At 48.0% G+C, this 26,420-nt stretch overlaps 4 protein-coding genes and 1 pseudogene across 6 annotated transcripts; 2 read left to right on the top strand and 3 right to left on the bottom strand.

The window, feature by feature from the left end:
- Positions 1-4,028: 4,028 nt before the first annotated feature.
- On the bottom strand, positions 4,029-7,578 carry LOC120690126 (tRNA (guanine-N(7)-)-methyltransferase non-catalytic subunit wdr4-like). The gene is made up of 10 exons (XM_039972652.1): positions 7,252-7,578; positions 6,725-6,889; positions 6,274-6,454; positions 6,065-6,121; positions 5,909-5,979; positions 5,599-5,674; positions 5,459-5,518; positions 5,229-5,332; positions 5,073-5,133; positions 4,029-4,624 (listed from the first exon to the last, which is right to left on the bottom strand). Exons 1-10 carry the CDS (start codon positions 7,383-7,385, stop codon positions 4,232-4,234), a joined length of 1,302 nt encoding a protein of 433 aa, XP_039828586.1. The 5' UTR covers positions 7,386-7,578; the 3' UTR covers positions 4,029-4,231.
- A 3,513-nt stretch (positions 7,579-11,091) lies between these two features.
- On the top strand, positions 11,092-11,925 carry LOC120690125. The gene has a single exon (XM_039972651.1). The coding sequence runs from the start codon at positions 11,281-11,283 to the stop codon at positions 11,638-11,640; it is 360 nt and encodes a 119-aa protein (XP_039828585.1). The 5' UTR covers positions 11,092-11,280; the 3' UTR covers positions 11,641-11,925.
- Positions 11,926-13,758: 1,833 nt separating this feature from the next.
- Positions 13,759-18,697, top strand: LOC120690123 (annotated as a pseudogene).
- Positions 16,327-17,932, bottom strand: LOC120690124. Of its 3 annotated transcripts, none has more exons than XM_039972649.1 (3): positions 17,551-17,917; positions 17,373-17,457; positions 16,327-16,388 (listed from the first exon to the last, which is right to left on the bottom strand). In XM_039972649.1, exons 1-3 carry the CDS (start codon positions 17,915-17,917, stop codon positions 16,382-16,384), a joined length of 459 nt encoding a protein of 152 aa, XP_039828583.1. In that variant the 3' UTR covers positions 16,327-16,381. The 3 variants fall into 3 exon arrangements, 2 of the variants coding, with proteins under 2 accessions (XP_039828583.1, XP_039828584.1); XR_005681594.1 differs by having other exon boundaries at positions 16,354-16,388; positions 17,303-17,457; positions 17,623-17,899; XM_039972650.1 differs by having other exon boundaries at positions 16,375-16,388; positions 17,623-17,932.
- Positions 18,698-19,570: 873 nt separating the features above from the next.
- On the bottom strand, positions 19,571-25,881 carry LOC120690122. Its single transcript, XM_039972647.1, has 8 exons — positions 25,167-25,881; positions 24,593-25,027; positions 24,251-24,484; positions 23,033-23,235; positions 22,664-22,836; positions 21,311-21,858; positions 21,005-21,077; positions 19,571-20,364 (listed from the first exon to the last, which is right to left on the bottom strand). The coding sequence occupies exons 2-8, from the start codon at positions 24,929-24,931 to the stop codon at positions 19,856-19,858; spliced, it is 2,079 nt and encodes a 692-aa protein (XP_039828581.1). The 5' UTR covers positions 24,932-25,027; positions 25,167-25,881; the 3' UTR covers positions 19,571-19,855.
- Between the last annotated feature and the right edge of the window lie 539 nt (positions 25,882-26,420).

The raw sequence follows: 26,420 nt of genomic DNA, 5'->3' as shown, positions 1-26,420 counted from the left end.
CCCGGCGTCCTCGCCGGTGATCTCGGGCTCTGTTTCGCGGCGGGGAGGAAGGAACGGGGGAGAGGGAGCTGGCAGATGTGCCCGGGACGCAGCGGCTGTGGGGGGGGCGCGCGGGCTGACGGGTGGGCCAGCGCTGGCAGGTGGGCCGAGGCGTCAGCGAGACGGGAGGGACGGGTGACGTGCGTGGCGTGGGCTGGGCGGAGCGCTGGCGCTGAGCGCGTGGAGCGGAGGCAGGCCGCGGGGAGCAGGCCGGCGCGAAGCTGACTTGCGGAGGGATGGGCCGCGCGTGGGGAGGCGCTGGGCAGGCCGGGGGGGGAGTGTTGGGTGGGCCACGGGCCGGACTGGGCCGAACGGGAGAAGGAAAAGGAAACGGGTTGGGCTGGGCTGGGTTCGGGCTGGTTTCGGGTTTCTATTTTCTGGTTTTCTTTTCTATTTCAAACACCACTTAAATCTATTTGAATTCAAACTAGAATTTGAATTCAACTCCTATGCATTCAAATCAAACAAAATAAAGCCATGCACCAGCATGAATGCAACAACAATTTAAACCTATGATAAATTTTAATTAATTAGGAACAAAAATTAGATTAAATGCCAACTAAACACAATAAACCTTAGAAAATTTAACTAAAGCCAATTAATTTATTAATAAATACAGAAATTTAAAATTAGGGTGTTACATACCACATATCCAATATAATGGAATGGATGAGCCAATTACCTTCTTTGACTTTATCATTGAGGCCCGGTCCCAGATACGTGGCCATGGGCTATGCAGGGAGGCTTAGCGGGTCCCCGAGTGGACCCATGTGTAGGAATATTTAGAGATGTCCTCGGTGGAACTAAGTCTCCACGCGTAAGCTGGGCGTACCCTCAACGGTCGAGCCATGTTGGGAACGGTTGACGCGAGTACCCTCTTATCCAACTTTAGCGGGTTGGGTGAGTCGCATGGTCCTTGCGTCGTGTGGGTAAAGTAGTACACCCTTGCAAGGTTATAACCAATTCGAATTGCCGCGCTCTCGGTTATGAGCACGCTCTTTAACCCATGAACTCCTCATAGATTATCGTTTATGCTGAGAATGGTTCGTGTTACAGCTATGAACAGTTATAGTTGTATTACTCTCTTAATTAATTAAAATTGTTTGGGTTTGGGCAAGATTAATTAATTCTGCTAGGTGATAGTGTAGAGAGCTAATGCTTATGCAATAATTACTTAACCTTAAAGCTTTTACTTGAGCCTTGCATGATCCTTGTTTATGTAATCGCGTAAGTCTTGCGGAGTACCTTTTGTACTCAGGGTGCTTTCTAAACCTAGTTACAGGTGAGCCGGAAGTGGTGTTCGGCCATTTCTACCCCGCTGATCCTAATGCGGGGGAAGAGTAGGCTGTTGCTGCTGTGGTGATGTCCTTGAGCAAGGCATCATCATCTTAAGTAAGTTTTATCGTAGCTGAGCTTCGGGAGAGCATGTATTTTCAATAAGCTCTAAATCTCTGTTTAATATGACTCGCGTGAGCCCAAGGCTTGTAAAGTGAAGCTTGAAACCCACCTATATTGAACTTGTAATATTAAGCTGTGAACTCTGATAGTATAAAACTACTCTTTGTGGATTGTTGGCTATGTATTCGATTGTACGGTATGTGCATATGCTGATTCTGGGCGTATGTTGGAGCACATACCGGGACTACCGGATTTGATATTATTTTGGATGAATGACGTGTCGGTTATTCGTGTCTCTAGATGTGGGATAACACGTGTCACGCTCTCCGGCAAGCACGTGTTAACTCTCATCTGGATGATAATGACCGGTGGTTCGTTTAAAATAGTATCAAATTGGGCGGTTCTCACAACTTTGTCCTGATAACAGCCGCCGTGAGGGCAGCAAAAGCCAAAACCTTGTGGGCGGCGATGGAGCGGCACATTGGAACGGCAGGTGTAAAAAACGGCCGTTTCTCCTTTGGTACTTGTTCCAAATTAACAAACCAACCAACCCCAGACCATCATCGTTGTAGAAAACAGTTAACCATCTCTCTCTCTCTCTCTCTCTCTCTCTCTCTCTCTCTCATCAGTTTTTTTCCTCTCCAGGATTCTAGAGGGCAGTCTAGGTATGTGCCTTTGTTTCTTCTCCATTGACATTGCCCAAAGGGTTGTTGATAGGGAGGGATACCTAACCTGCATGCCCTCCTGACCCATGCATCCTCATAACTGTTTTCCGCCCTCTGAAAATAGATGCATTTCTGAACCCAAACGCAGCGATGGAAAACCAGAACTACCAGATGATGCTTGCCGTTACAACTCCACATGCTGCAACAGTTCAGTGATTGGACATGTCTCATTTCAAACAAAAAGTCTGAAGAAAGCAGCTAGGATAATCGCAAAGCATGCTGTTTCTGACTTTCTCTGACCTCAACTAACATTGTGCAGTGGTACACTGGTACTCAAGGGTAAAAAGACCAGTCAGTTGCTGTCGCTGGGGGTCAGTGAAACGGATCCAGCCCAGCACGCGTGCTTGCCTTTGCCTCCCTTTCGCCTTCAGCGAGAAGCCCCATCTCAACGGGGAGAAAACAACAAAAGAGAGAAAAGCATCAGGCTCAAAGCGGGGAAGAGACCAAGGCTGCGCAGTGCTGCTAGCCGCAGCGGGTTGAAACTGAAGCTGCGCCATGGAAGCTTCGTGTGGAGCTGTCGGGTGAAAGAAAAAACGAGCCAATCCGGCGCCTGTGAAGTTGCTGCCAAAGCAAGGCGTTCCATTGCAGCAAGGGTCGCCGGGTCGTCAAATCGTGACGGTGAACTCGGTTTGGCCTTCTCATGGAAGGGTATTAGACGTACATATTGGACAGGCCCTGTTCATCAGATATTTCGTGCTTGTTCTGATCCGGTTTGGACTGAACTTTTCTTGTCAATAGCCTAGTACAGATGAGTTCAAATTTTTCGCCCCTTTGTCACGCAGCTCTTTTGCACATTCGAGATAAATACTCACGTTCGTCTCTCTCTAGATGGGACGAGGCGAGACGCAAGTATACTCGCATCCAAGCTGCGCTGGCAACCTGGCATTGAAGGAGGGACCAATCAGAAGGTTGGCACTTGGCAGCATTGGGAGACCTGGCACGTAGCTTCTGCGATCACCACGGCACTACCGCGGTGAATGACCATGATCACCAGCCGGACCAAACAAGATAAGCCCCGTTCAGGCCTTTGGAGAGGATGGGCGAATGAGCTACTTCCATGTTTCAGCTGAAGATTGCAGCAGCTGGTCTGAGGGAAGAACACACAAAAGCAGCCACCACCAGCCAGGCGGCGGCCATCATGGTGTTGACCGGGCGAATGTAACTTTCTTGCGGAGTACTCCAATCCATCTGACCAACTCTCACCAGCCGTGCCTGCCTTTGCATCTCTATGATCGCTGGATAAGTTTTTTAGGTCAGAATATGTTCCCAAACTTGCCTTGTTTAGCCCCTTTTCAATCCGGTCAAGAATCGATTCTTCCTAGAGCCCCCTCATTGTTTGTCATGTTTCTCTCATGAACGAACAATGTTGCACGAGCTAACGAACCCTAGCTAGCGCCGGTTTGGAACGTAACTGACCGTGTTGCCTGACGCAAAATTCCCTTGAAATCTATGGAAGATCCATGCCGATCAGGCGTAGGCGACAAAGAGGCCGTTGGTTGGCGGAACGTACTGAGGGAGAAAAAAAAATGCTCGTCTCGCCACGGCGAACATCGCATGTGCGGTGGCCGTTGGTTCCAGCCCGGCGGAACCACCGGATGCGTCGCCGCCGGAGGCTCGGGAAGGAGACAACGGGGCCCGAATAATCCCCGCCCGCTCTTTATTGGTTGAGCCCCCGGGCATCAGCCTGCTGAGATCGCGACAAACAGAGAGGCAATCCGTGGGTCACCCGAGTGCAGTTCAATCAGCCGCAACTTGAGTCCTTCAGTCCTTGCAGAACCGATCCCCCGAGACCACACGATAACTCATGCAATTATTGGCTTGGTTGGCGTTTAAAGCCACACAGGCCGAAGCAGATCAAGACAAGACGACACGAAAACTGCAGCAATTCCACTGAAGCGATCGGCATAGAGTACTGTTACGCTAGTACATCGTAAGTAAGAAAGCCGCTGACAAATTTACTCACAGTTGTTAATCCAATTCCTGTGTTTCAAACTAGTAATGGTACAGAGCACGGCATTACAAGGGAACTCTGCTATTGTCTTGTTGGATCTTGAAAACCAGAGATCGAGCTAGTTCTTGATCTTCTTGTCGTTCCTGCCCCTTTTCCTCTGCTCCCTCCTCTCTTCCGAGTAGTGCTTCTTCACCAGCATCTTATGCATAGAAACCTTCAGCGCAGCCAGCACTGAAGCTAAGACCTCTTCTTGCTTCGCAATGTCGAGGCTTCCTTGCAGCGCCAAAAGGAGCTTCTCACCATGCGGTATTGCACTATCTTCAAGCACTGCAGGACTGTTATCAGATGATATTAGATCCTTTTGGAAGCAGGGAATGATCCTTAAACGGGTTAATAACTGGGAGGAAGCCTGGTTGGGCATGTTTGATGCGCCCATGACAATCCATAGGAGTTCTGATGAGAAGTTGGATGCTAAGCTAGTAGGAATATAGCTCTTTTCCATTGTAATCACCTGCAATGGGATAAGGTGCATTGGCTCATCAATAGGGTACAGAGAAAGCAATTGCCGAACAATTGAGACATTGAAGAGTTCTAACATAATCGAGCCACAAACCCAAATGTTTATCCGAGCTTTTCAGTTAGTTACCGTATTCAATGAGACAGTCTACTTCTAGTTAATAAGAGTGTAACCGTTAATACTACATTGCATACCACTTTACCAGTCGTTATAGCTGCATAAGCTACATATCAGGTTTCTCAGTCAGTAAATAAAGTAGACTAAAACCATGTAAAAACTGGCATCAGAAAAAGGTTTTGGACCTAGAAAGTAATAGCCATCAGCACTGACCACAGACCGGTATCAACCGTGATGGTGGTAATTGGTAAATCTTGTTTACAAACAAGATCTAGGTCATGTAAGTTATCTCAAGGCCACAAATTTTGTCTACCAATAGGCATACCTTTAGGAAAGATAACTTCTTTTCTACTACATCGCATGCTAAAAGCATTACACCATTGAAACTGCAGTGTGAAAAAAGAGCAACATTTCAGAACACAATAAATAATAAAATACTATCACTTTCTTGGGGAAGTGCCACCCCACAAGTCAAGCTTACCTTTGAATAGCTACAGCAACCAATGAACCATCATTACTCAGACATATATCTGCAATGGCTAGACTGCTATCATCTGTTTCATTTGGCTCTAAGAGTTCTCCCATCTGCAAGTATTTATAAGAATTGTTGTATAAAAAAGAAATTTGAATAAATTTGAAAGCTGAGAACAGAAAGACTCTATATTATGTTCTTTTGATGAAAGATAGTAAGAGATATCTTCAAGATGCTACCTTGTCTCTGACTTGGCATGTATCAAGGAGACATCCATTTATGTAGTCCCACAGGCGAACCTGAGCAAATGAAACAACATTAGGAGAAGCTTGTTGAGACAAAGTAAATGATAAATATACTAAAGTGACTATGTACCTACAGTTGAATCACCTCCTCCTGATATAAGAAAGCTCTGATTTTCAGACATGCTTGTGAAGGCGATGCATGACACAAAGCTGCAAGAAGAGTCACAAACATAATAGTCATCAACTAAGTTCTGAAACTTCTACGATCGGAATCATGACCAAAACTCAAATCCCTATGGATATTAAAAGAACCTTAAAAACAGAATAGAACTGTAAACAATGGCATTGCGCACCACACATACTCTGCATGTCAAATTTCAATGTATATTAAAAGAACCTAAAAAAAGGATAAAACTGTAAATAATGGCAGTACACCACACATACTCTGTATGTCCAAGGCAAAAGCTCTGTATTTCGTGGGCCCCCTTTAGAGGATTCTTTGGGAATAATGTAACCTACAAAATTAATTGCAACCGATAAGAGAATAAGTCCGAAATTATGCTCCATCGATGCAGTCAGTGCAAAGAACAGAAATCATACTCGTATTTTGAAGTCCCTATCAGCAGTAGCAATGAACCTCCCATCTGGCGAAAACTTCTGCAATCCCAAGCAAATGACATAATCATGATTAATTGTACAGGACATGAAAGCAGCAACTGACAACACCAACGTGTAACACACTTTGTGGGCGCCAGTAGGAGATACAAATCTATATCACAGGTAATATAGAATTTTAGACTTGTTCATACCATACTAGTGATGATACTACAGTAGTGACCAAGAATTGACACAGGTTTGTTATCAACTGAAACCTGCTCTGTACCATCTTCCCCCAAAGTGACTAACCAAACAACACCGAATTTATCTGCAAAGGTTACATACAGGTCATCGTTGCTAATAGCAACTGCACTGACCCTCTTCTCCGATGTTCTGCAAATGAAAATATTGCACAAAATTACATTGCCAAAAGCGTGAATTTCATAGAAAGAACTAATAATATGATGAAATTTCATAACAGAAATAAATTAACAAGCTGCTGGTATAGGGCTTTTCCAGTTAAATATTGTCAATTACACATATATAATCATTGCAATGGAACAGATTCCATAGACTGCGGATACTGCAAACCTAAAGGCCCAATGTTCCGGAGTCAATTATGTTAGTTACATTGAGAATGAATGAACAAAGTGTGCAACTTACATAGTCCGGATGCAGCGCCATGAATCAGTCTTCCAAACCTTCACAAGTTTGTCATCACCAGCGGATGCAAATAAAGCACCACTCAGACTAAAGCAAATAGCTCTTATAGCGTCTGAATGGGAACGGCTACCACGATCATGTGACAACAAAACTGGAGAACCAGCCCTGGATGCACAAAATAAATATTTATTCGCACATTCCACCAAGTGAAATGCAAAATAATGTCTCCACTTCTCACTGGGACATGTGAATTGGGCAGTACCAAAAGAAGCATTCGGGAGGTGAAATTTCATTGACAACAGTTTGCACAACCTCACTGACAACATTACCAATGTATCACATTTATAAAAGAGAAATCTACAGCTGGACGATGAGCAGTTAGGCTCAGTTCAAAAAAAAAAAGCACTACCACACATCCTCCATCAAAATCTACCGACGGTGTAATCAGAACACGAACTTGTTCTGCATACGAGGTTCAGGTTAATCATGAAGCAGCGATTGAAGCGAATACCGGAGAGGGTATTTACTTGAGATCAAACACGCGGAGCTCGGGCCCGATGGCGACGGCGACGGAGTTTCCGTGGGGGTGGGCAGCGATAAGCGCCGGCGCGAACTCTGCGGCGCCGCTCACCTCGGCCTCCTCGACAGCTGTGTCCTCCATTGCAGCAGCAGCAGCAGCAAGCGAGGAGGCTTCGGATTCGAATCGAGCGCGAGATGGAGGCGGGGAGCGATTCAGGAGGGATTAGGGTTTACGAGAAGCTCGCTCGTGGGGCCCAGAAGCCAGTGTCGTGAAGCTGTGAGTGCTCGGTTCGTGGTAGGTTCGAGAATTGAGGCCTCCATGAACGTTAGCCGTGTTGGTTCTTATTCCTATCCACTTGAATAGGAATCATATTGTAATTCTTGGCAACTTGATCCCACATATATTCTCTCCATTCCATAAAAAGTAGTATAATTCTGCTTTTGAAAAAATTCTACAAAAGTGCAATTCTAAAAATTGAAACTCAAGTACCTGTTTAATTAAGTGATCAGATTTAATTTGTATGGCAAAACTAAATGTACGGGCATAAAAGTCTTTTCATGCGTGCCATCACTAATCTGTATCAAAAAGCTAGAATTGCCACCACTAATATGTTTGAAAATGACTAGGCTGACAATGCGATATTTATTATTTTCAATAAAAAATACTATATTTTGTACTAATATTTGGCAACTATTTGTTTTGATGCTGATATTTTGGTTGAAACGCGGTCGTTTTGTCTGGCCATCTTTTCCATTTTGGAGCGAATTAGCGCCCTCATTTCAGAGTCGCAAAATTGTCTCTTAGCATCCATGCAATTCATTTGAACGCATTTTTTTCATCTTTGGTGCCATATATTCTCGTTCCTTCGAGCACTGTGAGATTATGCAGCTCCTAATTTCACCATTTGTGCATCATTATGGCTAATACATGGTGCAAAAGAGTGCTTAGGCATATGGTAGGCTGGAATAGGAGTTGTTTGCAATAGTCTGTAACTTGAGGGGGTTTTCTATAATGTTGTCAAACCAGCCCCAAAACCAACCCGAGCCTCCTTTGTTTGCTCACTTGTTCATGGTAGAGGGGGAGCTAGGGTTAGGAGATGAGAAGGGAGGTTCGCTTTACCAAATCCATTCATTAGAGAATGAAATTTGTGGGGGATTTGGAGCCTCCCCAATTTTATTGGCTCTCACCTCTTGTATCTTCATCTTTATAGTGGATTGCTTGCCCGCCGCCATCCGTGGTTTCTACCCTCTTTTTGGTAATCTTCTTGACATATGTGTTGTTGATTTGTGATCTTGCTTGCTATTTGGTGCCATTTGATCAATTTGGATTGTGTATGTATGGTTGGTGTTCGAGGCATGCATGTATTCTTTGATATCTTGATGATTAGATGATGGGGATTGATGTATTGATGAGCTAATCCTTACGAGCATACTGCTTATTGTGAAGTTTGGTCAGCACTATGTTTGTGGATTTGATACTATAGGGTTGTTTTCATATATGTACATAAGCTGTTCGGTAAAATGCTAACTAGTTTGCTGATTTGGTCGCTTCCGCTGCCCCTCTGCGCTCACAAGCACAGACCAAACAGACCTTGTGTTAGTGGACCAACTACTCCTACTGGGCCTCGTCGGGGCGTGCGTGTGAGACGGCCCAGTTCCAAGGCGAATGGGCCCGAGTGGGCGCGAGCGCTTGCTTGCATGCGCAGAACAGGCTCCGGCCATGTAATATTAAGCTGAGCGATGTGAGGAGGAGAGCATCAACTTGTAAGACAAGCATACACAACTCTGCTCAATCTGTCCTCTGCTCTCCGTATCCGTACTCTGTTCTTCTCCTTCTACCCTCCTTCCTTCGATTCAGATCGATAGCTGCTAACACCCTGCTAAACAAAGCGTTGCCTGTCCATCCAAAACACGATAAATAAACCAAACGAATATAAATGACAGGGAACCACACGCACGATTTGAATTCCGAACCGAACCGCCCTGAAAACTATGCAGATGAACTTGATGGATACCATGAAGCGGCAGAAGACACGAGGTGGCCTCCTGGGGGAGGCGTTGGCGGTGCCCACGGCCGTGTCTCTGCCGGCCGATCAGGTCTCAGGCGGTCGACCGTCGCCGTCGATCGGCCTGCCAGGTGGACATGTTTTGTCGACGTCTCGACGGGCTGGACATCTCGTTCGCTGCGTGTTGGCAGCCTCGTGCTGTCAGTTGGTCACATCCAGGCACAGTGCACCGTATCCAGAGCCCATACCGGCAGAACGTCCGTCGCCGGCGACGTGCCTGACACGGGCAGTCGAAGATCATCTACAGCTCGCCGGCGTACGTGAGAATGCACGAGACGTGATCGGTCGATATAGGTGCAGGTGGCGCGCGCGGTTTGTGAGCCGCGCCGACGCCGGAGCACCCCGTCACCGGCGACCCCCGCCGGCACCTGGGCTTGGCCGTGTCCCCGCGCACGGGCCCCGACCGGCGACGGGACCCGACACCGACGCCCGTGGCGACGCCGGCCGATCGCTAGCTTCGAAGATGGGCGGAGCGTATGAGCACCGCGTAGTCCGTGTAGCGCCATGCCAGTGTGTGTCGCCTTGTCAGTTGTCACCCCCCTGATACGGTCGTCGAGCCGACAGGAGAAATACGGTGTCTCGTCTCGTGTCGGCCGATTACGGCTGGTGGATAGCGCTCGCTGCAGGATCGTGTCGGGGTTTGGGTGCGGCGATCGAGAGTCCACCGATCCTATCCGTATCTCTTTATTTCTGTCTCGAGGCCAATGCGATGAACCAAGCAAACCCATCGAAGATCGTCGTGTGCAAGGGTTTTGGTGAACCGTTGCGACCAACCTGTACATCACTGTACGTGTACAGCATCTGCCAAGTGTCATGGACTCATGGCGGCGCCCGTCTCGCCATCGCTGGTCGGCACTGCTCATCGATTGTGAAGCACAGTTCAGGCCTTCAGGGAGGGCATCAGGCGTCAGGCATTGGCCTCATCTCTGAAGTCGAGAACCATGGGGCTGGCTGCCCGTGCTGTCCTGCAGTGCTAGACTGCTAGGTGGCTGTGCCAGCTGCTCGGTAGCATTTGTTGGCCACACTGAAACTGAATCACTGATAACTCGGCATGTCTGGCCCGGAGTCGGCAGATGATGTTTCTTTGCAGCTGCAGCAGGGTTTTAATTTGCATGCATGCATGCTTGATCAATTTCCGAGCTGAGGTAGGCCATGTCGATCGGCCAACTTTTTGAAAAGTTTTGCACGTCTGATGAGCTAGATTCCACTGCCACCACATGCCCTTTGCTACAAGCTAACGGCGTAGAAGAAATCAGCAGCAGCCTGGGCTTCCCTACGAGCAAGGGCAGAGACCACATAATTCGCTCGTACTTTGACCCAAAACCTCGAGTTCGTCTTTTGACAAAAGCGCCATCATGTGTCCATGTGGATAATCAATGCTAATGACGCGATCAGCAGACTAATGCGTAGGCACTGGGTACCCCTACTGCACGAAGCAGTCTTTGATGTTTCTTTCTTCTTTTTCCCTGTTGTTCAGGGCAGAATCGATCAAGCAGGCTGCTGCAGGCAGGACCTTGTCTCTGTACTGCACGTACTACCTGCAGAGGACTAGAGGAGTGAGAGCTCTAGATGGCCTGACATGTTTCCCATCATCTGATGGCGCGCCCTCCATGTGCCAAAAAGGCCGGTCTTTCCCGGCGAAAACAATGCGGTTAATTGCGCCGGTCGTCGGACAGCGACAGGTGCCATGCAAGCATCGGCGTCAGGCGCTGTAGCAGAGCCGCCCCTCCCCTTCCAAAGAACCCATATAAACACGCCAAGCCAATCCAGGGGGGAGAAGCACAAACACCGCATAGCTCCACTTCACAAGCAAGAACATCAGCCTGCGCCCAGTTCTCGATCGAGTTGGCATCTTGGATCGCACGAATTCAGAAAGCTCTTGCAGTCACCATTCAAAAAACAAAAGCTCTTGAAGTCCAGGAAGCGATCAGCAGGAGCCTGAATTTGTTGGAGGTGTGCGAGGGAGTGGCCATGGAGGTGGAGGCGGTCAGCTGCGAGTGCTGCGGGCTGGAGGAGGATTGCACGGGCGAGTACACCGCCGGCGTGCGGGCCTACTTCGGGGGCAGGTGGCTGTGCGGGCTGTGCTCGGAGAGCGTCAAGTACGAGGCCGGCAAGCGCGCGGGCGGCGCGGCGCCCGGCGTGGAGGAGGCCGTGCGCGCGCACATGGCCATCTGCCGCACGCTCAAGAGCGGCGGGCCCGCGGGGCGCGTCGCCGACGGCATGCGCCAGATGCTGCGCACCGCGTCCTGGAAGAAGGCGGCGGCAGACCCGTCGCGGTCGGCGGGGGGCCAGGGTCACCACCGCTCCTCGCCGCTCTCCATCGGGCTCTGATCGTGATCGAGCTCGAGGCGGCGGCGTCGTGCTTGGCTTCCTCTAGCCAGGCCGCCAGGCGCTGGATATATCGCGAGGTAAACTGCATAGCTTCGGCTTCCCGCTTCCTCTCGATCACTAGCTAGGCGCTGGTGCTAGCGTTCTTCGTCAGATCGAGCGCCATGGGTGTTTGCGACTTCTATGTAAGCTTTGATTTTTGAACCAGTTTGTACATATATGTAAGGATCAATCAACCAAACCTTTGAGATTATGGCTTTGATCAATCGAGAAATCAATTAGCTTATATGCATCGGATGTATAAAATGATCTGGCTGTTCTTGGATCAAACTCGATCGTCTGCGTCGTCGCCTCCCGCGACGGCGATGACATCGCCGGCGGCAGCTTGCACGCTGCACCGTACCTCAACAGCCAGCATCTCCGCGCACCAGGTGGCCTGCGTCGAACGCGCGTTGTTCGCCGTGACACTCTCTTCGTACTCCGCAGGCGACCCCGAGGCAGCAGTGGACCGGGTCCGCCGCCGCCCGGCGCCCCGATGGTAGTGGCCATAGCGTGCGAGCACGTCCGTGTTCTTCGCCCAGCCTCGGCCTAGACGGAGAAGAAACATCCGCATATTTTTTTTAAGAAATCGCCCTCGAACGATTTGGATTTGCTTTACACCCTGAACTGAACTGATGAGGCCACCTGGTTCCCGGATCAGCCGTTGGGTCACGTTCCGGAGGCCCTGACCGTGCCGGCGCTCTGATGGTCAGGCTCTCACCTTCATTGTCGCCGACGGCGACGTGGTCCGTTCGTTTCCGGATTTCCTTCGACAGATATTGCTATCGTATGATCTGTTTGTTGATCCGATCAGAATCTCTTCCGCGCTCGCCTCCCCACCCGGGAATCTGTCCTCGAGGGAGATCGCGCTCGGTTTCTTCTCGAAACCGGTTAAATGATCATCATCTCACAACTTCTCTCAAAAGTCAAACACCAACAAGCACGGCGTTTTCATCAGTTGTTTTCAGAGTTCTCGCTCTCGACGCACATGCAGAAAAATGGCGATCGATCCCAAGTTTTTCCGGAGACGCACAGATAGATATAGTACATCAACCGCGAGAAGAGGGGATACAATTTTCTTTTCAGAAAAGGTAGTTAATGCCTTTTTTTTTGTTCCTGAATCTTTTGGGAGAAATTGGAGATTCCATAGGTCTATCCTCGACTCGGTTCTCAACCACCACCACCAGTCCACCATCACCCATAGGTCTATCCCTTGTTTGTAACAAAAAAAGAAAACATTCTTTTAGTGGCAACTGCTTTCATACATGTGGCTAGTTATGAGCTAGACTGAGAAAGGTGGCCAAATTTTCTCGAGAAATATTCATGGTGAGGTCCAAGAGAACGTCTGAAAAGATTATGATTTGGGCTCGATTTCACCGTACGCCACAACCACCACCAGCACCAGAAGCCAGGCCCACCACCCTGGAGCGTCACACCTCACACGTGGTCGCCGCGGGACGCGGTGCGCCGGCCAGGCGCTGTCCTACCCCGCCCGATCCCGTCGTCGGAGCGACGCGACGCACCGGAGGCTTTCCAGCCCCCATGGACAATGGCTCTGCTTGCGTGCACCGCCCCCGGGCCCCGGGGGGCGGCCCCGGCGGTTAGCCGTCCTCCACGCCCACACGATTTGCCTTGCCGCCCCGCGCGCGTGCCTGCTCTGCCTTGTCGCGTTCGCGGCGGAGTGCGTGCGGGAGTGTCAGTCGTAGTCGTCCAGGGCAGCGGCAGCGGCATCCCTGGCCGGAACAACAACGTCGTGCGTGGGGTGCGTCGTGTTGTTCAGTTTGGTTCCGCCATCTGCAGATTTTTTTTTTGAGAGGAATCAGCAGATGGTTTGTGGGCCTTTTGTACTCGCATCATACTACTATACAACTTATTAATAGGCCGGCGGCCACCAGGAGGATGAATGCATGATCTAAGTGGACAGAGGCCCAGAACTGTTAGCGGGCCGCATCTCTTGCTCAATCGATCCATCCATTCAATTCAACACGAGTTCATTCAGTTCCCGTCGTCCAGATCTGGCCGACTGGCCCTGCCTGCCACGAAAATAAAGGGATGGCTGCCCCGACTCCCCGAGTCGACCGTTGCTCTCGCAGATGCACATGCAGTTGCGCCGCCACGCCGCTTCAAATTTGGAACCCCACGCCTCCCTGATCGCCGGGCCACGGCATAACGCCGATCCCAAGTCCCAACCCACCAACCAAACGACCGACGAACCGATGGACGGCGAGAGGGAGACGGATCCACCCCCACCGGTGGCCGCGGCGGCCACTGGCTGCACGCCCACCACGTCGCGCGGCTCCAGCACGGCCTCCTCCTGCTCCTCCAACTCCCACCCGTCCGCCCCCGCCTCCACGGGGACGCCGCCGTCCGCCGTCGTGCCGTGGGCGGCGCGCGCGGGGGACAGCTGCTACTACCCCGGGTGCCGCAAGGACGCCAACTGCGCCTGCGAGATGTGCCTCGCCAGCATCGACGCCACGCGGGACCTGGTCCGCGCGCCCGAGGCGGCCTCCGCGCGCAGGTTCTTCGCGCCGCCGCCAGCGGGGGCCGGCGGCCCGCGCTCTTCTGCCGCCACCGCGGCGCCGGGGCGGGGTCCGAGCTCACCGAGCCGCCGTCGACGCCGCCGATGCGGTCCACGGCCAAGTCCAGGCGGCAGGCGGCGGCCGCGGCCCGCGGGGGCGGGGCGAGGGCCGCCGGGGGTTCGCATGACTCGGCGCTCTACGCGGCCACGGTTCTTGGGTTCTTGCTCCTGCTCTGGGTGGACACGGGGCTCGTCCCGGAGGCCGCGGCGAGGGGGTTTGGGCCCAAGCTGTCGCCGGAGGTCGTGGCGAGGGTGGGGGCCGACGCGCGACTCGCGCCTGGCGGCCTGGAACACAAGCTCCGCTTCCTGGAGCGCAGGGTCGGGCAGCTCCTCGGCGGCGAGAGGGTCGCCAATTGCAGCTCGCAAGACTCCGTCTGGCGACTCCTCCAGGTTCGTCATTCCTGACATTCTTGGTTCGGTCCAAGAGACGATCCGCTGATTAGAAATTTGTAATTTGTCTGTGCAGAATGTGAGAACCGCCCAATTTACCCTCGGTTTAGGTGAAATTATTGATTAATCCTTTAAGACGAGGGCTAGCACGTGTCCGTCTCTCGACACGCCACATGCTAATCCACGCCTTAGAGGCACTTAATCAACACACTTCACCCAGAACGAGAGCAAACCCGGTAGTCCCGGTACGTGTTTGCCACATGCCCAGGATTAAGCACACGTACCGTTATACCAACGCATACATTGCTGATGATCCACAAAGAGCAATTTTATTCACTTATTATTACAAATTTGATATAGGTGGGTTCACCCTAACTTCATTACAAACCTTGGGCTCACGGAAACCATATTAATCAGAAACTTAAGGATTATTATATTTACATACTCTCACGGAGTTCGATTACGAAGAAACTTACTACAATGATGATGTCTTGCTCAAGGACACCATCCCAGCCTCAACGACCTACTCCTCCCCCGCGCCTAAATCGGCGGGGTAGAAGTGGCCGAACACCACTTCGGGTTCACCTGCAACTAGGGTTAGAAGCACCCTGAGTACAAAGGTACTCCGCAAGACTTACGCAAATAAATAGACAAGGATAATGCAATGGCTCAAGTAAAAGCTTTAAGGTTAAGTAATTATTGCATAAGCATTAGCTCTCTATGCTATCACCTATCAGAATTAAATAATCTTGCCCAAACCCCAAACACTTTTAGTTGATTAAAAGAGTAATATACTATAAAAGATCCTCAACATGATATGATACCAAAGCCAACAATACCGAAACTCTCTATGAAGAATTCGACGAACCAAGAGCTTGCTCATATCCGAGAGCGCGGCAATTCGAATTGATTATATCCTTGCAAGGGTGTACTACTTTACCCACACGACGCAAGGACCATGCGACTCACCCAACCGGCCAAAGTTGGATAAGGGGGTACTCACGTCAACCGTTCCCAACATGGCTCGACCGTTGAGGGTACGCCCAGCTTACGCGTGGAGACATAGTTCCACCGAGGACATCTCTAAATATTCCTACACATGGGTCCACTCGGGGACCCGCTAAGCCTCCCTGCATAGCCCATGGCCACGTATCTGGGACCGGGCCTCAATGATAAAGTCAAAGAAGGTAATTGGCTCATCCGTTCCATTATATTGGATATGTGGTAGCACGGAAAGGTGCTCAAGGCCGATGGCATCAACTCGGTCCTTAATCGATCCAAGCGGACTATGCCCATGTGACTTCATTCTCTAGGCCCTACCATTCCGCTCGAATCTCGGTACTATTACTTTACTAGACACCAAACCAAACAAGTGCGATCAAGAACTCTCGGTAAGTGTGATACTCCAAACCATTCCTTTCTAGCAAGTAATATGAGTATTCTAAGCAGGGCTAAGCATCTAGTCAGATTAAGTTATTAACTGTCTAACTAGTGCCAAGGATATGAATAACAAATGAAGGATGGATTATGCATAAAGATAGGTATAAAAATGCAATACATACATAATATATATAACCCAACATTACCCGGTGAGATAGCTAAACTAAATCAGATTAAGTAGGTGCAAGGAATATGCTTAGCTGCTTGCCTGGGTTAACTTCCGACTCGACCACGAACGGGGCTCCGGGTTCAGGCTCCACGGACTCGGTGGGCTCCACGGATTCGACCTCCGACGGTTCAGTCACTATAATGCATGAATGAGATGCCAGAATTAGCATGACGCCATGATTGTGCAAGAAATGCTATGCATGAAATGAGATGCATGCATTAGTGTGATACCCTAGATTATGCAAGGGTGATAAGACATGCATAATGAATGGCACATATGCGATGATGCACAAACGTAACACGCGCGACGACAAACAATCACTATCGTACACGCGAACAGAAAAGCTAGATCAAGAATTAGCAAATAAACTTATACAACAAGCATAAATCACAAATTAAATTAAACATGCAGAGGACATTACAAGGATCTCATGAAAATTGGATTTACAGCAAAAGCATTTTCCTAGAATTAACTATTAATGTTACAAGTTTCGGCTATCCTATACAAGTAAATTCAGAAAAGGCATGCAAACTTAACTGAAAAAAATCTAAGAAAATTACCACAGAAGCTAGACAAGAAAACAAAACTAACAAAATTGGTTTTACTATTTTCTCACTTTCCAGAAAAAAGTTCTATATTAAACCATTTTCAGATAAAGCATATGAAAACAAGCTAAAACTTTGATAAACAGCAAGGAAACATATGAACAAGTTGCACCACTGAAAACTACACCTCACAAGGAGTCTAACAAAATTTGGTTTGAGATTTTTAGAACAGTACACAACTAACTAAGTATTTATCTCACTTTTTCAACATTAAACCACAAGTAAATCTACAGGACAGTAACATGCAAAACTATATTTTTCATGAGTAGATCTAAGCAAGATGAAACTAACAAAACAAGTTTCACTATTTTTGGATCTATATTTATTTTTCTATGATTTTTGCAAACTCAAACACACACAAGTACAACAAGGATTGTTATTAGCTTCTACTGTTCATCTTCTACCCACACAGGATCACACACGCAGCACGGCGGCGAGGCTCACCACTCCCGCCAGCGGCAAGCAGGGGCGGAACAGCACGAGCAGAGCGCGGTCCAGGGTGAGGGGAGCTCACCCAAAGCTCAGACGAAGGGACGGCGCAACAGGGAGGCGCCACAGCGAGCAGAGACGATGACGGGTGGAGGTGCTCGCCGGGAAGCCTGTAGAAGAGGGGAAAAGGATGGATGAGCACCCAAATCGAAGGAGGGCGGCGGTGGGGAGGTGCAGCCATGAGGAATCGAAGCGGGGCTTGCCGGAGAGGGTGAATCGAAATCCACCAACGGTGAGGAAGAAGATGAAAGGGAACAAAAGAGAGAAGAAATGACCTAAGCACTGGCTCAGCTCGAGATTAGGCCGGCGGTGGTGGTGGCTCTGCTCATGGCCGCAGGTGGTTCTAAGCGTCGGCGGCGAGCTCGGCTCGTGGCCGCGGCGGCCATGGCGGGGCACGCGCGCGAGAGGGAGAGGGAGAGGGAGAGGCGTGGGCGACTTGAGCACGGAAGTGAGCTGGCCGGTTCGGGAGGCTTCGAGAGCGAGGATAAGCACAGGGGAAGGAAGAGGAAATGACAGCTGGGCCCTACAACCAGGTAAAACATTTGGGGCGTTACACAGAATGATCAGCATGTGTTCCGCTGGCGCTGCACGGTGTACGAGTCCGTGGCCGAGGAGGTCAGCGTCTGGGGGAGCCCTCTCCGCACCTCCGGCCTCGTCCCGGCCGCGCTCTCAGCGCGGCACCTCACCCTCCTCTCCGGCGAGATCACCGAGGTAACTAATGCGCCAACATGCAGTCCATTGTTTGCCCAGACTAACGCACACCATCAGGTCGCTGAACTCTCCGCGGTCTCGCATTGGCTTGCAGTGGTCCGACGGGAGGGTGTGGCCGACGGTGCGGGCGAGCAACGGCGGTTCCTGGGCCTACCGGAGGCAGAGCGCGGCGGCGGTGCGACTGGAGCCAGAGACGTGGGTGCTGGAGTACCAGAGGAGCGCGCTGTTTGAGGGCACGCGGCTGATACCGGCCGCTGCGGAGCTGCTCTCGTCCAGGTGCTCGACGATGGCGCGGCGGGCTCGGCGAAGGCTGCAGTCAAAGAAGCGGCTTTTCGGTGGCGCACAGGCGAGCCCAACCTGAGTTGGCCTGGCCGGGGGTTGATTTGCTGTCTAGGATGCTTCTAGCTAGTTCTAGTAGATTCATCTCATCTCCTGTGAGATTGATCAGGACTTCTGTGTTCTTTTGGTTGGTTGCAGTGATGTGTAAACAGCCGGATCAAAACGCTGGAAATCTTTTGTCTTGAGCATATTAGGATCACAAATAATATCGTGCGCAATCCCCTTCGATGCAGGTCCCTTGGGATTTTCTCCCTAATTTTTCAGGAATTAAATCATTTCTTGCTGGTTTGGATGTGAGAATTCCTTCATTTTAGCTGTGAGATTGCTGGATAACATCACTTTTGAACAACCAAGGGAAGCAGAAGTTTCAGTTCATACTTTAACGCTCTAATGAAGCAGAAGTTTCATTTCAGACTTCAGGGCCCTGTTTGGCTACTGTTTTCCAAATTCTAGTCTAGACTTGGTTGCTCTTCTAAAGTTCTGGAAACAGACTTGCACAGTTCAGAGGTTCAGGTTTCAGACTTGGTGAAAAAGTTTGGGTTTGAATACCGTAGCACATTCGTTGTTATTTGGTAATTAATATCCAATCGTGGATTAGTTAGACTTAAAAGACTCGTCTCATCCTAATCAGTTAAAATATATAATTAGTTATTTTTTTCAATTGTATTTAATATTTCATGCATGTGTCCGAAAATTCGATATGACGGCTACTGTGTAAACCTTTTTTGGGAACTAAACTTGAAAAGTGCTGCTGTTCCTACCAGACGTTTTTTTGTTTAGAAATACATAATAATACTGAATTTGGGACCTTTCCCTCCTCGTACGTTTCAGACCGAGTCCCAGCTGCTGCAGTTTTTTTTTTCCTTTCCTGACAGCAAACTGCAAACTTCACTCCGCTGTATATATACAAGTTCTGAATTGGAACTTATTAGGAATTTGGTGAATATGATTGATACCTCCTGAATATCACAATTCCAAACAGCACCAGATTACACAGCATACAAGCAACAGCTGCGAATGGCAAAATTGCCTCAATGTATCGGCCCCTTCCTAATTTTTCAAAACGGCACAACAGCACTATAGCAGCAGCCTCACTCGACATTTGCACTGAAAAAGGTGTTGTACCAACGTATCAATGAACAATATATACTCAGCAAAACACGAGTTAAAACATTTATGATCGCATGAATCTAGTAAACCGACGCAGAAAACCTGGAGCAAACATATTCAGTTCATTCAGTACATATCATTGAACGACTGTTCCCAACAACGCATGTCCACAGATAACCTGCGCATCCACAGCACTTAACAGTTTCGTCCAAACCAGACTGATGGGGTAACCCTAAGAGGGCGACCCCTTGCTAGGATTTGTACAACCCATACAATTGTAGCACCACACCTAAATTCGATTCGGTGGTAACCTACCAATTGCAAAGTCCTGAGCTAGTTGATTACTACCTACCTATCAGCAGCCAACCCAAAGAACTCCTTTGTGATGCTTTCTGGTGCTTTCGCAAATCCACCAGCAATTTTCAGCATGGATTTAAACTTCCCCTCCTCACGCTTTACTTGGTCCACGCGGCTTAATACATTGGCAAGCATCACACCATAATTTGAAGTGCCAGCTAAGGGCATGGGATCAGCAAGCTGAGCTCTTTCAGACTCAAGCTGCCTATAAAGGCTAAGGATGTGATCTTTTTGAGAATAAAGCCTCTGTTCTGCCACAGTATGTTCCACTTCCTGAGATTTTTTCAGTTCTTGAAGGGCAAGATCTATCTCATCCTCAAATTTGGCAGCCATGACATTGTGATCCCCAGTAATGTACACTGGAAGATTTTCAACAGCCGTTTCGAAATCATTATCAACCAGTGGATCTATTAGATCTGGATGCCCTGGAAGTGCACCCGCTTCAGGAACTTGCAGAATCCCAAGCACAGTCACACCACTGGTTGGTGGGGAATTTTCGCCTGCATTGTACATATCAATAAAATAACCCCATCATGCAAAAGAAATAAATGGGGCAACACATCCCAAAAGGGTGGTGATATGTCAGGCCACCATGATTTCATCATATGACATAATTCAAATTGTGTGCTTAAACATGAAGAATAGCCATTTCTACAGCAATGAGCCAAGCATATGTGCTAACCAAAGGAGCCATACTCCCTCCAATCCCATGAAGTGTGCAATTCTGAGATTCAAAACACACACACACACGCACGCGCACACGCACGCACGCAAAAGTGCAATGCTAGCAACACTAATCTGTCTGAAAAAAAACTAGGACTGCATTCTTCATAGGACGGAGGGAGTAGATGTTAGTATACAATATCTGCAGGATATTCTCAGACAGGTTGTCTGTACGATCCCAATGTTCACTACAATCTACAGAACGGAAGTTTTAGGAATTACAGAGCACTAAAGTTTTTTATGTTTGAGAAAAGGAGTTGAGGTTTTTAAGAATTACATTGAACACCAAAGGCCAAGGCACCACAATTAGGTTGAGATTTTTGGACTGGCACAAAATCTTATAACAGATTAACAGCATTGAGGCTAAATATAGTTCTGCTCTTCCTATGATTACTTCCACCCTAAAAATAAGTTTACCTGCACTGGGAGTTGCCCTGCCCTCATTGTGATCCACTTTCCAAACTTCAACAAGGTCAACCCCCGATTTCAGCTGCATTAAGCAATAAATCATGGGTCCATGATTTTTATTTTTTTAAAAAAGCTTCAGCCAGTGACTTTAAATTACTGAAAAGAAGGACGACTAGGGTAAACTACCACCAAAATGGATAATATATGTTGTGTGGTATCACCAGTTCAGCAGCAATCAGAGGAGCACAAAACCATGACAACTAGAGCACAATGCTATTAAGACATGATCATTTACATCACAAAATCACACTATACCTTAGCCATCGCTGATCCCATACGGTTCTCCAAACTTTTTGCTCTCGTTTGTCTTGAGCCTCGCAAGAGGCATAAGCCCATATTCAGCACACGTTCAATTTCATCCCTTGACCCGAGAGATTGACATGTTTCCATGAGTTTCTCCACATGCATCATTAAGTTAGTTTTGTTATCACAACGTCTGCAGTAATATTGGACATCCAAGCCTATACTTCCTCCAACAGTTCCAGCCATGTAACATCGAAGAGCACAATCAAGGTGTGCAACATGCCCACATATGTAGTTCTCTTCCACAACTGCCTCACATTTTATGCAGCTGTAACTTCCAAAAGAATGGTCAACGGTCCTGTTACAGAGAATGCAGCAGCACTCACGACAGAAACCAGGCACTGTGCAGCAAATATTACAAGCCTGTGCTGGTGATGATTCAATAAATCCTTCTCTTTCAAGGCTGCACAAGCTATTCCTAGCCTTACATGGGCCAGCTGGATCAGCCACATCAGGTTCAGGTTCATGGAGCCTCACTTGTTCAGTGACTTGTTTGGTGCCTGAAAATACTTAGGTATTAAAGTGCAGCCCAAAGCAAGCAATCTAGAAAAGAAAAAGCAGGAAACATACAAAAACAATATAGATGATGTATCTTGAGATCTATTAGCATGTAAGAGCCAGAGCAATTAGCATCTCATGTGATGACATACCCTCCACCCCCAAAAAATGGTTCGCAAAGACTATAAAAATATATATTATGTATCTTATGGTCCATTAGCATGTAAAAGCCAGAACAATTATATGGTGTATCTTGTAGCCATTAGCATGTAAAGCCAGAACAACTAGCATCTCAAGTGATGAAATACCCTTCACCCAAAAAATGGTTTTGTATAACACCACATCAGCAGATGTAATGCTAAGCATTTTCTAGAGTAGACATATGAAGGAACAAAACAGAATGGAAAATTAGTTGAGATGCGTCATAACAGGCAAAACGATCAGACCTACTGTATGCACCAGGATTTAGGGAAAACTCTGCTTAATATAGGAGACGTTATCTCATAGTCACCCAGGTCAGGAGCACCAGGGAAGATGGACTAATCCTGTGACCAACAACCATCGCCCACAAAAATACAAAAGGCAAAAAGGGTAGGATATACTACAACAAGGAATCAAAACGAACAGGTTGCATTGTACTGTAAAAATGATATTTTTGAACCACAGACTGCAGACGCCTACAGTTGCCACTAAAATGCTCACTACAACAGCTATTTGTAACAGCTGTCAGAAACCTCAATGAACTACTATTTAAACACTCGTTACATGACAACTAAACAACATAAAGATGCAGTAGAAAGGTTTAACCTTTTTGGATCCTGTATCCTCCAGCAGGGATCTTCCAGATAAACATAGAAAAGAATGTGCTAGGATCAACATCTGGAAACTCCCTCTTAACAAATTCTTCAACTTGTATTCTACTTGCAAATCCTAACCTCTTACGAGTAGCTTCACGGAAACGCGATGGTGGCGCAAGATACCTGATCCATCACAAAAGTCAAACAGCATATATGTACTTCATTTTCTTGGCACAGCCAATATAGAATGAATAATTTAACAGCATAACTTGGATAGCCTACTACAAAATTAAGGAATTTGTAGCTTCTATTCGTTTTTCCTCTTTACAAAGTGCTGCCAAAATTCAAATCTAACCTATGAGACATGATAGAGCATCACCTGTCAGCCCAATGGCCCGCGCCAGAAGTCCTGTTTCCCACTCTCCAGTACCATATATCTCCAGAACGTGGCCAATTTTCAGGAGCATAGGGTAGACCTTTACCATATGAATTGGCACGTACAGGTATGGCAACAATGCCATTCTCAGTTCTGCACAATTCTGACAAATCAAGTTCCACAGGTGTCATTGCCTCATCAGGCATCTGGGGAAAAAAGAACTCATCAGAGCGAGGTAAAAACTTGCACTAAATTGAGCCAACATGGTGTGTACTTCCACTATGTCAATATCTCACTAGAAATTCCTATGATAATTAAAGAAGGGTAGATACTAGAAATTCATACAACAGTCTGGATAAAGGGAACTTATTTCAGTCACCAAGTGAACCCTAATTACAATGGTCCCGATAGCCATTTCACCATTTACAATTACAGAACTACAATAAGCATTTAATTAATCCTTCACTGGCCGAGTGAATGAAATCAATAGAACAATCAACATATAGAATATTTCGATCAAAAAAGTTTAAAGTGCTAGAAATTTTTGTAAGATGACACCAGGTTACCTACAGGTAGTGTTTAAATTAAACTTATATCTGTTTGAATAGAACTAGTATTTTAAATGAAACCAGAAGTTAGATAATACATTCATCAATAAAACAAGCATATAAAAGGGCATCTAAATTACCACTAATAATTGTGTTACTTTTTCAGTACATAAAAGGCATCAAAATAAGCAGCGCATAAAAGTGAACCGGACAAATTGACATGTAAAAAATAGTAAGCAAACAAACTATGTACCACAATCATGCCAGAACAGATACATGATGGTATCATATTTACATGTTTTGGCATTTGCATAAGCATCCAGTAAGCATAAGGGCTTGATTCCACGCTTACTTGGATCATAGCCAACTTTACATGCTAGGCAAAGTGTAGCAAGACATATGCTCTGCCACGACCAAATTGTCCTAGTACCACATGATTGCAGCATAGTTAGTAAAACAACTTGGTTTGAACCATTGGGATACGGAGACATGGCGGACCACAATTCTGATAACCAACTAAACACTTGCGTAGGAAGAATGGCACACCTAGATTTATAAGTGGCAAAACTAGGCCTCAAGTCAATATTAACAAAGCCTTCCTTGGTCAACCAATGAGAACAAGTAGAACAAACTCATAGTTGATTAACAATTAACAAGGTTTAAAGATCGATACCTCACTTCTGTCCTCCATTTTATCTAAACTTTCATCAGTGGTTAACTCCTGACCATTTAATGGAGTACGTTGAAGTCTCTCCTTTGGTGGTTCTGTTCGCGGTTTTTTCTTCGGAGTATCTTTTGGACTCTCGACAACCTGACGTTTTTCCCTGTCTTTATTGCCAAATAACTCCATTAACCTATCATAATGATCAATTGTCTTCGTCATCCATTTTTTTGCCTCCGGTTTTCTCTACAAGAACAGAGGAAATGGTTAATAGTGGGTCAGTGACTTTCAACATATTCCTTTCTCAAGCAAAGAAGTCAGCATATATTCTTGACTGACTGATAGCACAAGAACCTGGATCAACTCCCTCCAAACATTGGGGTCGGCATTGAATCTTCTGCTCTCTGGGCACCACTTAATCCGAGTATCTTCACCAAGGACGCTCTTGCACTCGTAAAACGTTTCCTTGATATACTTGAGGCGGTTTTTGATATTGTTCCGGTCAATTGCCACCCCAAACCTTTCACCAACACCAGTGACGATGCTGTCATATGCTGCCGAGAAGAACTTGGCCTCACCCCTGTTCCCAATGGATTGCTGGTGAAGCAGCGAATCGATGAGATATTCGTTCATTCTATCCGACCAGAACACCGCATCCCGGCCTGAAGCATGGCCGGGTTTAATGTAGGACATGGGGACAACGTTGAGCCCCAAAAGTCTTGGTTTAATAAACTTCACCGGCAGTTTCAGCTTCGGCTATGTTGATCCTACGCGCTGAGGAAGAATAACCTATGGAACCAAAGGTACACAGATTGATTAGTACTAGGGAGCTATGCGGCATGCAAGTCGTCAACTGCCGAATGGAAGAATTCGAACAAAACCAACTTGTCCCCACAACAGTTCGCACAGACAAGCTAGGATTACTCACCAGCGAAAAGAGGAAATTAGTCCAAGGCCGAATGAGCCTCCATTCCTCTTCACGAATCGAGGGCGGAGCCTCGCGGGGGCGGGAGGAGCGGCCGGCGGAGGATCAGGAGTCCGGGGAGAGACGATGGTGGTTGGCGATACGGCTAGTTGGGGGCGACAGCGTTAGTTGTTTGGGTAGGGCCTACTGGATGTCGAGCCAGCTCGGCTCGGCTCGTTATCTGCACGTTCACGTGCTAGAAATCAGGCTCGGCTCGGTCGTTTACCAGGTCGAGCTGGCTCTTCAGCTCGTGAGCCAGCTCGAAAACATGATAGCAGCCATGGCCGCGGGGAGCAGGGGTCCGAGCCTCCGAGGCCGTAGGCGCGGAGCGGAGCCTGGGGGCCGGGGCGGCACCGAGGCGCGCGGAGGGGAGCGCGGTGCTGGTTGGCCGGCCGGGGAGAGCTGCAGGCGAGGGCGGGGAGGTCGGCAGGCGAGGCGACGGTGCGGGGATGGGCGGGCGGGCGGGCGCGGCCGTGTGGCACCGGTGTGAGATGGGCGCGGCCGGGCGGCCTGTGCAGCGTCGGCGGGGGGCGGGCGGTGGCGACCGGGCGAGGGAGTCGGGGAGGGAGGGGAGGGGGGGGGGGGGGGGGGGGCTGGGAGCCTGGGTGCCTGGGAGAGGGCCAGGGCCTGGAAGAAGGGAGCTATGGGAGACAGAGTATTTAGGAAATTAGGATTGAGTGAAGCAGTAAGAGCATCTTCAAAACTGTATAGTATCGATATCCTCCTCGCTAATCTAACCCGCTATCTATCCTGTCAGCCTCGCTCCATGCCGGCGGCGGCCTTCGACCGTCGGTTGGCCTTGTTGCCTTGGCTCGACCCCTCTGCAGAGAGGAAAAGAAGGAGGTTAGCATAGGGCTGGGTGAAAAAAAAATCAAAGAAGAGATCTCACTCTCTATACGAAGAGTTTGATTTGACTAGTCTGTTAGAGTGTAGCAAATTGTAGAGAGAATCTTAATTAAATGGATAACTAAATATAAATATAAAGAGCGAGATTTGGCTAGGCTTTAAAATTGCTCTAAAAGCATCTCTAAGAGACTCTCTCTATATTTTCTCACTGTTAGAAATAGGAATTTCCAACAGCTTCTTTAAGTGGTTATCCAAATATAACCATCTCTCAATCCACATTTTTCGCTAGTCAAAGATAGATAACAAGCGTGCATAAGATATATAAAAGATGTTGGAGTAATTCAGAAAGTGAAATTTAGAAAGATTCTTAAA

The sequence above is a fragment of the Panicum virgatum genome, chromosome 9N (assembly GCF_016808335.1).
Source record: "Panicum virgatum strain AP13 chromosome 9N, P.virgatum_v5, whole genome shotgun sequence".
NCBI classification, from domain to species: domain Eukaryota; kingdom Viridiplantae; phylum Streptophyta; class Magnoliopsida; order Poales; family Poaceae; genus Panicum; species Panicum virgatum.
Note: the sequence above shows the minus strand (reverse complement) of the source record. Positions and strands in the feature narration are given on the sequence as shown.